The sequence below is a fragment of the Hesperophylax consimilis genome, chromosome 10 (assembly GCF_061612785.1).
Source record: "Hesperophylax consimilis isolate HC1 chromosome 10, BYU_Hcon_1.0, whole genome shotgun sequence".
NCBI lineage: Eukaryota > Metazoa > Arthropoda > Insecta > Trichoptera > Limnephilidae > Hesperophylax > Hesperophylax consimilis.
Genome location: NC_142845.1, coordinates 28,134,645 through 28,147,522, shown reverse-complemented (window position 1 = coordinate 28,147,522; position 12,878 = coordinate 28,134,645). Strand labels below are relative to the sequence as shown.

The following is a 12,878-nucleotide window of genomic DNA, read 5'->3' as shown; positions in this document are numbered from 1 at the left end:
AGTGTGGAAATTTTATTTTTTTTTGTTTTTAATTGAAAAAAAAATGCTACCGGACAGCAAAGTGCCCATAACATTTTTTACTCCAAATGTGCTAAGGAATAGCTGGTTAAAGTTTGTCGGGTTAGTGCCGATACACCCGTATAACATAGACCTACCCATCTACTTTGTATTTGAATGTAAAAAAATAATGATTCGTTTTTATGATTAATTGTTTTGTGAACGGTTGTGCATAATCGTAATGTTCTACAAGTGTGTCGTAATATAGAAAAATACAATTTCACTTTGCACAATAATTGATTGTAGGTAATTTCTTTTAGTAATTTTAAATTTATTGCGCGAAAATGGTGAGCCATAATTCCATCCTAACTAATATTATAAATGCTAAAGTGTGTTTGTTTGTTTGTTTGTCCTTCTTTCGCGTCGCAACGGAGCGACCGATCGACGTGATTCTTTGAGGACTGGGAGTGATATAGACTACTTTTCATCCCGGAAAAACATTTCACCCCTGTGGAATTATATTTTGTACAGTAATTTGTTCCCAATACCACATGAGCGAAGCCACGGGTAAAAGCTAATAAGCTAAATAATATTATTCTTTATCCAAATACCCCCAAAGGGATGCGACTACTCGTAATAATTGGAATTGATTTGATTTTCTAGTTAGGGTTGTTTTCTGCTTAGGTCTTGACATATTAATACTGATCATTTTTATGAATTTTCACACTTACTTGTATTAAAAAAATCTTTATATTCATATATCTACTGTACAATCGATGTTTATAATGGGACGTGTGGATTGCACTAACCTCCCCACATCCTAGAACATAAGTGATGATTATTGTTATTAAAATAAAGGCTAGTTTAAAAAAATCGTTAACCACTCGGGCCACGTAGTGCTCTATTTGTCACGAAACATTAAAAGCTATTTGAGTCACGTTGTGCTATATCTGTAATCGGCTGACACTTCATAAAACTCGTTCTGTCTTTTTTTATTTTTGAAAGAAAGAAAACTCGTGTCAAGCTTTCTATTTGCATTTCAAAGTTTATAATATATTTTCGATAATTTTAAACTGAAAGACAAGCGGGAATATTTCAAAATAAATATATAATATTAGATTATCAGACCCGATAGGTTAAGGTTGTTTGGGTTACACATTACTAGGTTAAAATACTTGTAGATGGCTTCTATCAGTGTCTAAATGTGTTCTGAATTGGGCAATGTACGGGCTCGGAACGGGTCTGGCTGAATTTTAGGGCCGAACTTCAGAATATCGGTTCTAACTGCAATACAGGATGTTTTTAGTTTAAGTTCGTAATATATGAGATATGTTCAAGAATAAAGCAATGGAAAAATTGCGTCGATTCCTCACATATTTTAAAGACTGATTTCTCAACATAGGTATACTAATACTAAGATATTTGGGTAATAGTCATTTTGAACAAGAGAAAATTTAGTGAAGTCAAGTCAGTTATAACGAGATATTCAAGAAATTTTCCACTCATTGTCGTATACAAGGATGTTACGAAACTTTTTTGTTTTCTTATAAAATTATTTACAAAATAAATAAAAACCAGTTTTGTGCTTGAAATCGAACTTTTCTGGACTCCGTTTGTCAAGCGATTTTAATGCCTATTACCTACAATATAAGGTATACTAAGAATATACACATTTTCGGCTTGTAGCTTCCTCTTAATGTACTTACCACAAATTAATATGTAATGTTCCTTCTTACTGAAGATTCTTTAAGATGTTTGGAGGACGAAAACATGTTTGCGGACAATTCTTAACAGTTGTGCGTCCGCACACTTCACACCTTAGAGGGAACATTGTAAGTCACCCTGTATAATATCAACAATTTTTTATTGACGCAATAATATAGCCGTCATGATTGCCATATTTATATTTTCCAGGAAACACGTAAATGTATTGAATATTTTCACCACCTGCAAACAGTTGCGTAAACATTACGTGAAATCGGATTAATACCATTAAATTATTTACATTTTTTACACGTTCGCATTTAAAATTTATCAATTTTTGCTAAACACGAAATTAATGTAAATAATACATCACAAGTTAAGTTAGTAACATAATGTGAAAAGTATTTTTTATGGACTGTCAAAAATGAAAACATTGAATGCAAATACATAAATGCTTTAGTATTTTTTTTATGCTTAAATATCTATTCTCAGAATGATAAAATACATTATTTGGAATCCATTTCTGATTTGAAATCCACATAATGAATTGAATTAATTTATGTAGATTAGGCCCAGGCGTAACTCTCGTAACCTTTTAATCTTTCCCACATTGAAACAATTGAAAAAGTAGTGTATTCAAGAAAGTATTGGTGATGTTAGAATCTAAAGAAAACAATATAACGAATAAATATTCGGCTAGATACGGTATTAATAAAACGACGAAAAAGTGTTGTATTCAGCAATTTGTCTTTGGACAACCGATATGCGGTTATTGTAATAAACCAAACGGTGGGATGCATGATAATTCTCGTGTTTCACACTAAAACCGGGGTTTAGTCATATCTATTCAGCAAAACATCTTAAATATGTGTATTTTATTGGACAGAGTTGAATATATTATGCAGTTTTGTCTAAATATAAATTTGGCTAAATATCGGCTTCAGTATCAACCCGTCCTGCCAAAGCGACAATGACCACTTCTTGAAATAGGCTGTAGCCACAGACATAGGAATTAATATGTCTATGGCTGTAGCCTTATTGTTGTAGTTTTCCTCGAGACTAGATCAAACAATGAAAAAAATTATCAGATATATTTTTTTTTTCACACATATATTTTTTTCGTGAAAAAATTGTTTTGGTTTTCACTAAAAATGTTGCATATTCGTTTTCTAAACTATATAATGTAGGCGAGGAATTTGCTTCATAACTTATTTTTAAACATCGACATTAAAAAAAAGTGTGCAAGCCTTGTGTGTCGAGTTGGTACTCTTATGTTGACTAGAGCTCCGAATTTACAATTTAAAAAAGAAGCAGAGGTCAATACTCGTTGGCTACGGTCCCTCGATTCTCTTTCAGTCCTTCAATCCTCTTCCACGCAGTCTAACCACTCAGCCTGCTGTGGGTGGTTTATTTATGTTCACTTCCACCGGGACACAGTTTCGTGTTCTGAAGTGGCCTGTAGTTTTTGTTGTCTTTACATTATCTTCAAATTGTTTACAAGTTGATTACCACTTTGTTCTCACTGTCATGTTTTTCCTTTATTTGTAAATATATTAATTTCTGTTATTTATTTATTTGATTTGGTAGAGTACATGGTGTATCGGCACGTACCCGACAAACTTTAACCAGCTTATTCCTTAGCACATTTGGAGTAAAAAATGGTATGGGCACTTTGCTGTCCGGTAACATTTTTTTTAATAAAAAATTTATTATTCATATTTTCACCACATGTCACCAATGTTTTATCCTTTGTCAAAGTTTGAAAACCCATCTGGCAATATTTTGTTCGAGTTTCGTTGAATAATGTACGTACGTACCTACGTTGGCGCGCTTTTACAATCACAACGAAATGGCACGGCACCATTCGTCTAATTTTTAACTATTTTATTTTATTTATTTTTATTTTTGTTTATTGCAGAAACAAACAGTACATAATTACATAGATGACAATAGTTACAAAATTATAAAAGTTAGTACAATAATTGGTACCAATGACATGTCGCTGACATATATGCATATGAGTTATATTATACATTTATTATTTATTTTGTGTGTACGAAAGAGCGAGGACACTTTTTGACACACTTGCTAATAACAGCTGTTGAACACGAGATTCAATGCAAATGACAGTGACGGAGTGTGGATTTTTTATTTATTTTTTGTTTTTAATGGAAAAAAAATGTTACCGGACAGCAAAGCGCCCATAACATTTTTTACTCCAAATGTGCTGAGGAATAGCTGGTTAAAGTTTGTCGGGTACTTGCCGATACACCCTGTATAGTTTCGCCACATTAAATTAAATTTTTCTCCGCCCAAAAGATGTTCGGTTGAGTATTTATGTTTGGCAGTGGAGTATTTTTTTATAAAGTTTTTGTACATTGAAAACTTGAAAGTTTTTTTTTTTTTTTTTTTTCTCCCATCGCAGTCTTTGGGATCTACAGAATTTGCGATGCTCTGTTAGATCTTCAATTCATGGTTACTTTTAATTGTGTATGGCCCATAATATTCTAGGGTAGGTCCAAAGATTTGAGACAATTTTGCAATTTTTTTTCCTTCATTTTGAGTTAGGCGCCGTGTTTCGTTCACAGCCGTCGGTAAAGTATCCACTGCTGATTTTATTGTAGTTTCTCTTTTGACGTCCGATTTTGTTTAATATATAATCATTGACGACTAAATAATTTTTATCAGGAAGATTCAAAACCACAGGAAGCGGTTTAGAAACAATTTATGGTATTATTATCTCCTTGTTATTCCGTGGGTGTCTCGGAAATGTGCGCATAAATTAAATGGTTATATATGAGAGATCCAACCCTACACATTCGTACATGGAGTATTTGTAGTAGGTACCTAATGGTTTTTAGATTATGCGCAACAACTTCCTTTTTGACAACCTCTCGGCACAGCGATAAAAACCTTGACCCTGAGATCAGAGGTTCAAAACACGACAACCTTCAATTAAAAATAAATAAAATGATTTATTTTTTAATAATTTATGTAATTATTGTTTTTATTTATGCATTGTTGCTACGGAATATACCTAGTTGTTATGTTTTATAACAACACGGATATTAATGAGTTTTTGATTAATCTTTATAACGAATTGGTGTACATTATGAATACCATTAATTAAATTAATTAATTATTTTTCCATTTGATCTCTGGTGAGTTGACGTGTTGTTCTTGTATTGTATTGTATTTATTTTGCTTATATAATGCACTTGCATAATGTTGATTGACTAGATGATCATTTGTGGAAGAGTGTGTGGAAGGGTTTAGTTTTTCCTATGGGGAAGATTTAACCCGGACATAAAATCGGAAAAGACAATAAATATCCTAAAAAAAATAGTTAAATTATTTTTTAATATTAATATTAATATTTGTGTGGTGTTTCGATTGTTAGAGAACGACACTTGTGTGTTTCGCAATAGGAAAATGTTATAATTTTCTTTTATTTTTCGACCAAGGAGAAATAAACGATTATTTTTCTCATAATTTTTTTTATTATCTTGGCGATGCATAACGTCGTGTAACATTCGGGATCGGGCCACTGACAATAACACTCCTTACCAGCCGCCCGTTTTGATTTGTCCAAAAAAACACCTCCAAATAGTGTTATTTATTTTATTTTTCGAAGTTTAGGCATAAATATTTTCATGCTTTACGATAATTTTCTAAAGAATTAAATTTTCCACATTATGCAATTGGAGATTTTGCACTGTAGCAGTTTTTATAGGCCTTATACTTATTTTTTTTGGGCATAAGCCCATTTATGCTCGGTAATTTCAAAGGCCAATATGTGTTCTACTCTCAGTATTCAATTAAAGTTTTTTAATATTTCTAAGCGATAAAATTTTCAAACCAAAACACTTGATTTTGCATTACTTCGCCTTATGGAGTTTTCTGCATTATCCCTTCCTCCTTTAATATATCTCGGATCAGAATTCCATCTCTCGTAATACCTCATTCGCACTATTCTTTAGTGACCCGAATTCGTCCAAGTAAAATGTTGTATTAGTTGGATTAGATTAGGTATTTTGGATAGGTAGTTAAAATGTGCAACAAACATGACATTATTCCTTATTATGTTTTTAAAAGTTTCTTTATGGAGGTTTCAAGAGTTCACATTGTACTGTTTTAACCATTGAGGAATATAAATGGAGCTAATATTGGCGTTTGAAGTGTGGGCCACAAACATCGGTTAGTTGTCCGCTGTGAAATACCACGGTCTTCAATCGGTTACAAGCGCTCGCCGGGTACAGGTCTTCGGTGATAAGTGATAACTTAAAAATGCCGACAAGCACGCTGAAATATTGTACAAGTTGTACTGGAAAAGTTAGGGAAAGCAATCGTATAACCTTTCATCGGTTTAAGTTTCGTAAATAGGCAGTAATTATTAGTTAGTATGCAGTAGTTCGTAGTTACCATAAGCAGTAGTCGTGTAAATGAGCTTTTTAATGTAGAAAAACTCAAGGAGCAATTGAAGTTGGGGTGCTGGTAATCCAAATGCTCTTTGCCCTGGTGCGGCGGGCGGTCACCGGCCGCGGCGGCTCCGTTCGTTGAGTTCGTTCGCGGTCGCAAGGATTGGGGTGACATCGACAGCCGCCACACCCCCCTTCCTACTTCCCGCACGGGAACAATATTTTACACTAATTTTGCAAGGAATATACTTTTTTTTTATAAAAAAGAAAGACAAACATCCCGGGTTACGAATAACCTGACAATATTTGAAAATCTCCTACTACCACCACAGTAAGCTGAAAATGTTACTTGTGTTGTGATGGAGGACTTAGCCAGCCGAGGAATTGAACACACTACGCCCGAGTGGGACCCAAGCGCGATCTCAACTCGGCCACCGACCGAGTTACTATTCTATATACGTCTCTATTTATATAACTCAATGATTTTAACATGTTATTTAGTGTAAATCGCACTTGAGGTAAACTGTCTTATTTTAAGCCCCCGCTTTCCTAATTTTTACCTTACCTCTTGAATACTTGAAGTTCCTAAATTTAATAATATATATGTTATATTTGAAGATAATACCAGCGCCCTTGAGGTGTTTTGCACAAAAACGGCGCTATACAAGTCATCCAAGTATTATTTTATTATTATTATTAATATCTATAAATTTGTAATGCCGAAACGTTAATTAGGTACACGAAATTCCCCCGATAGAAAAAAAATTGCAAAGTAAGCTCCGAAAATTATTAAAAACACGTTTTGTTCTGTTATATCTATATTAAATATGTTTCAGGTGTGAAAAAAATCACAGTATATCTTTATATGCAACTTAAGCATTTGCGGACAGATTTGTGGTCTATTTCAAGTGTCGTGTTTTATTAAATATTTTCACAATTTTCTCGTTTTTATTATTTATTATTATCGTTTTTTAAATATTAGCGCGCTCCCTCTAACATTCGTATTTACATTCTCCCTTTCAAACCATCTTTGAACACTTACTACAAAGCCTTAAAGCTATATAAAAATGATTTGTTATTTTTTTATGCTTTGTTGTGATTCTTAGATCGGTAAGTAATTTTGGTTTTTTGCTGTGTGTGTAGGATGCGAACTCCCACCTGTGTAGTCTGCAGCAGTCACCCCACCAGCTTCTATTCAACATGTACAATACCATCGCCCTCACAGAGATCAAGGGGTACACCATGATACAGTTCTCCTGGATGCTGCTGAAGATCTACGGGAAAGGTTAGTGTTGAAATTTTATATTACGGAGAGAAATCGTTTTTTGCCCTCCACGATAAATTCAAAGGCCTTATCAAAACAATATTTTAATAATATTTTATCGATTTGCCTCTCTTTATATCATGGTGATATAAAGAATTTTGGCAGCGATTAAAAAAATCCCATTTTCAAGAACACGTGTTCCGACACCATGATAATATATTCGTAATTTATTAAAAGTTTATCAGAAACCTGTTAATTCTTTCGTAAGGCCTGCAATCCCGTTTTTAACCGGAATTACTAATAATTTTAAGAGATTCTTAATCAATTGGCAATACTCATTTTTCTCCGAGCATTGTCCCACAGGCTCCGGACGCATGCGAGGTATTCACAAAATAAATTCATTTACAATGTTTTATTAAATTTAGGTCATGTCAGGTCAGGTCAGGTCAGGTCAGGTCAGGTCAGGTCAGGTCAGGTCAGGTCAGGTCAGGTCAGGTCAGGTCAGGCCAGGTCAGGTCAGCTTGGCTTGGGTTAGGTTAGTTTAGGTTTGGTTAGGTTAGAAGACATAAAATCAAACTAGTTTTACTGGACTCACCTTGACCTCAGTTCTGGTCCATACATTTTTTAAATACATACATATCGTAATATAATCATAACGTATTATACTAGCGCAGACCAATGAAAAATCACGGGATAGTCTGAAGTCTTGACACATCAAGTTCCAGTTTTGAAATACAGTTCATTCACACAGTCAGTTCCGATTTTAAATGACACTTAAATTCAAAGCAAATCTAAGATCATTGAACAATCGACAGACAGACCCGCAATCGAAATTAGTATTTTTGGTTATCTTTTGTTAGTTAGGCTGAAGAACCAACTTTGAACTGTTGGATTTTCTACCAATAGTTTTAACGTCTTGTTTTATTGCACAATGTGGCTAATTTAGTTCTCCTGAATTCCTAACGAATGGAAAACATTAAAAAAATTGAGCTCGCAAAACTTTTGCCAATTTCGAGAGGTCGACGCGACATAGTCGTTTCAACCTAACTCGACCAACGCAATGATTATATGGCTTCTCCAGACTTTCCGAATCTTCATCAGAATATACATAGCTAAGAAAAAAACCGTCTAGAAAATAAAATTATGTGTTCTGTGCTTGTATCGCTTATGTTTGTGTCTAACCCTCCAGGAAACTTCACCCGCGAATCCGATCTGATGAGAGAAAGGTTCCAGGAGCGCACCACCCTGTCTTTGGCCGCCGTGAAGAGTGCTCTGAAGGACGCCAGTCGTGAGATCTGGAGGTGTGATCCTCAATATCATGAAGAAGGTAGGTCATTTCTTTATTTTCTTCACATCTATTTTGTCGTATTTGTATAACTATAGCTCTGCCACTAAGAGCTCCGTTGTAACATATCTCTGTGACCTCCATTATCAGCAGCTTATCGTCAAATAGGTATCAATGAAGTAATTATTTTACAAGTAATAATTATTCGCCTGAAACACTCATCCACATTGAAAAATCTCCTGATAAAAGATACACAGAGTTTCAAACGCCCGTCCGCAGTATCCAATGATACTGGGTGCGAAGCAATTGAAAAACAACCAATGTTCCACATACGACAAGCATGTAAAATTAAAAACCGACATATGTTTATGTCACCATCTCTTTAAAACATATAATATTCATCTTCCTGTCTCCCTCACGGCCATGACCTAAGCGTCCCTAAGTTTTCTTCAGGACTTAATTTTTACTTCGACGAAAGACATAGTGCCATCTCGTTTATTCTATGACGCGCATAGAGATAGAAAATACCAACTAAGGGACATTCTTCAAATTTACCCAGCGAATCGTGAGGACTTGAGAATGAAATCTTCTATTAGAGACAACAGATGTCACTGTTCGACACTCTTCGCCGCCGCTCGCAGCATTGCTGTTTCGCGGTACATTTAAAATAAATTAAGAATAAGACCAGTTGTTTTTATGCACATAATTTATTATTATTGTGTCTTATAATTTTGGGGGGTCAAACATCAATTGACCTAAGGGAAGAACCGCCACTGGTACGCCCATTGATGTATTATATTTAAATGCGACATGAAGCGAAAAAATAGTTTCCACTTTCCAGTCATTTCAACCTTACCTCGGCCAGCGCACAATGGGGCCGCCGACCTCGAAAGTCATCAAATCAGTGGTTGCAATTAAATCAAACGTTTATCGATTCTTAGTTCCGTACGAACAAGTCATTTTAACCTTACCCCGACCAGCGCACAATGGGGCCGCCGACTTCGAAATTCATCAAATCAGTGGTTCCAATTACATCAAACGTTTATCGATTCTTAATTCCGTACGGAAAAGTTAAGAAAAAAGAGTAAAGCTGCTGCCACACGCAAAGCTCACATCAACAGATAATATAAAGCACAATAGCGCTCGCCATACAATCCCATACAGACCCGACACACGTAAAAAGATAACGCGCTATAAGTGTGGTTCTGAACTTCGCTAACCGAATTTATTTTACGTAACCGCTCCCGACGCGATATTTGAAAAGTATGCGTCCCTCTCTCCGCCGTAAAAAGGAGAGGGGGTCATTTTAATTGCGGAGCTACCGACTAAGTTCCGTGTTCCCTTTGACAGCCATGACATAAGCAGCCTAATAATGCATTTCTTATTTATTATGTTAGCTCATATCGTCATGTGTGCTAGTAAATTTAGAAACATAAAAAAAACTTTATTTGGCAAACATACTTAACATATATTTAAAATATAAATATAATCAATATTTGAATTTGAAGTAAACAAATTTTCGCCCTTTCAAAATTAATCATATTTTTAACTCAGTATGTTTATATGGTAATATCATTCGGTTTTTTGATAAAGTTGGACGGCCTGATACCTACATAGAGAAGCTTCTAGTTTGTTCGTTTGTTGATTGTTTTCAATTGTTTTCCTGGGTAATCTGGTTTGCTCTCGTCAGCTCTCGTGCTCTCTTCTCGTTCCCTGCCCTGGTGTTGGTCCTTGCCGCCTTTGCCTTTGACATTTTTGGAAATCGACTTGAGCTTATTTTACAATAATTTATTATATGTCGCTTTCGTCGATCGGCGTGCGAACTGCGAATTTCCTGATTCGACGGAGAGGTTATGTCAGGTTATGTGAAAATGCGCTATTTACGCGCAGATTGTTTAAAATCTAAAAAGTTTATAAATAGCATTTATAATTATATAGTTGGCGGCATCATCATCTGAGGATGAGCTGTCCAACAGATCCAGCAATAGGCGACAAGTATCATCCATTTCGAAAACGTGCTCAAGCTGTCAGTAAGTAAAGTTGTCACTTTGACAGATGAAATTATGTTCCTCGGCCACTCTCGAATTCAACTGACCCCCTCTCCTACCATAGGAAGAAATATTTGATAGCGTCGTGTGTCGGTAGAAAAGATGATGCGCTGTACATTAACTTTTGATGTGAGCTTTGCGTGTGGCAGCAGCATAAAACTGTCTTAGGAATGTCTCACATATTTTTTAAAAATAATTATAAATTAAGTTAGTCAAAACGCTGACTCCATTTCACATGCTATTTTTTCGAGTAATTTATTTACAACTTACCTAGAATAGATGGTCTTCACAATCTTGTGACAATATATTATCGTCATTACTACTTGGTTCAACAGGTTTTCCAATAAGAGGTGTTATTTTGAATAGCACGCTATTTCGGTAGATGTTACTTTTTGACATTTGACAAGTAGAAACTACGCCGTTAGTAAAAATGGATCGATACACGCTTCAACAACGCATTGAAATTATTAAAATTCACTTGAGTGAATCAAATGCAAATCATCTTGAGTGATGAGAACCATTTCCACCTCGGTGGTTTCGTCAACAAGCAAAATTATCGCACCTGGGGCTCGGAAAACCCAAGAGTTATTGTTGAAAAGCCTCTCTATCCCCAACGTGTGACTGATTGGTGCGGTTTATGGTCCGGCGGAGTCATTGGACCTTACTTTTTCGAAAATGACGCTGGAGCAACAGTTACGGTGATTGGATTGCGCTATCGAGAGATGATTAATGATTTTTTATGGCCGGAATTGGATGGTATTGATCTGGACAACGTTTACTTTAAACAAGACGGCGCTACGTGCCACATAAGCAACGAAACCATTGATCTTGTACGATTGAATATCAAAATAACACCACTTATTGGAAAACCATGTAGGTACTATCGAAACACCCGCTTGACTTTTATTAACCTTTCGTTTAGTACGAATGTATGAAGATACATTGATTTCAGATTTTTTTTTCTCCCAATCCAGACCGAATATAAATTGGTAGTTATTTCGTTATCCAATTGGTAGTATTATTGGCTTAGCGCTCTATTTTTTTCATTCGATAATAGCTACTCGTTATTGCGTTAGCTATGTTTTGTATTTTGAAAGGTGATTTTTGTAGTGTCTTGATTTTTGAAGACACGTTTTTATTTGTAAAACTTTATGTTGACTTATGTTTTAAAATGGTGTATTTTTTGTATTGGTTCATTGTGTACGGAACACACCTTTATAAACCTAAAATTCTTTCAAAGTATTGAAAAAAAAAACTACATCCAAATATTTCTAATAATTCTACTAGGTACTGTTAACAGGTTAAATATGTTTTATCATTGCCAGTTCATTGCGTTGCTCAGCTGTGTGTTGTAGCAAGTGTCGCCATTTTACTTCTGCTGAAGATGTCGTGATCGTTACGAAGTCACAGGGTAACTTTTTTTCTTAGGTTCTTATAAAGTTTATTCGAAGGAAATCACCTTTTATCTTTTTACCTTATAACATTGTTTTGGTGACAAGCTTGGGCACTTGAAATCAAAGCGAGAGCTTCATAAGCAATCACGACCGAAATTTTTCTTTTAAGAGCTTTTTTGTAAGTGGCGTATGTGTTGTAAAACCGGTTCCATGATAACTCAACACAGTGACAATTCAACACACTTTTAAAAAGTGATATAAAGTCATTAGAAACGATGATTTTTTTTAACCTAACCTAACATAACCTACTTAACCCAGTTAATAAAGTTTTTGTTTCATCACTTTCCATGACTTTATATAACTTTTTAAAGATGTGATGAATTATCATTGTGATGATTTATCCGGTCACCGGTAAAACCATGTATGATATCAGTGCAAGGGTGATGTAAACTTTAAAACTAACTACTTTTTTTTAATATAGCGATCACATGATTTTATGAATTTCTGTCGACGCTCTAATTACGGAGCGCAATGAATATATTGACCACTCCAGAATGTCATGGTCATTTTCAACCAAACAAACATTTTCACTTAGCGTTAATTAACGCACATATTCCTAATGAATTTCTACCTATCGACCGCTGTAAACCAAGCATTACTCGCTTGATAACATTTTAAAAACGATTACCAAAATATATCACATCCACACTACCAGATGATTATTTTTCATATCCACATTACCAGACTATTATTTTTAATCGCAATTCG

The 12,878-nt window shown here is 34.9% G+C and overlaps 1 protein-coding gene across 4 annotated transcripts in view; it reads left to right on the top strand.

Annotated features, from left to right (window-relative positions):
- The window catches only part of orion (chemokine-like protein orion), an 82,237-nt gene that overhangs the window by 33,596 nt on the left and 35,763 nt on the right, over positions 1–12,878 (top strand). For all 4 annotated transcript variants that reach the window (XM_089636804.1, XM_089636805.1, XM_089636803.1 and 1 more), the window contains 2 exons: positions 7,263–7,404; positions 8,573–8,710. In XM_089636804.1, the coding sequence (XP_089492930.1) occupies positions 7,263–7,404; positions 8,573–8,710 (280 nt within the window). The remainder of the gene's footprint in view (positions 1–7,262; positions 7,405–8,572; positions 8,711–12,878) is intronic.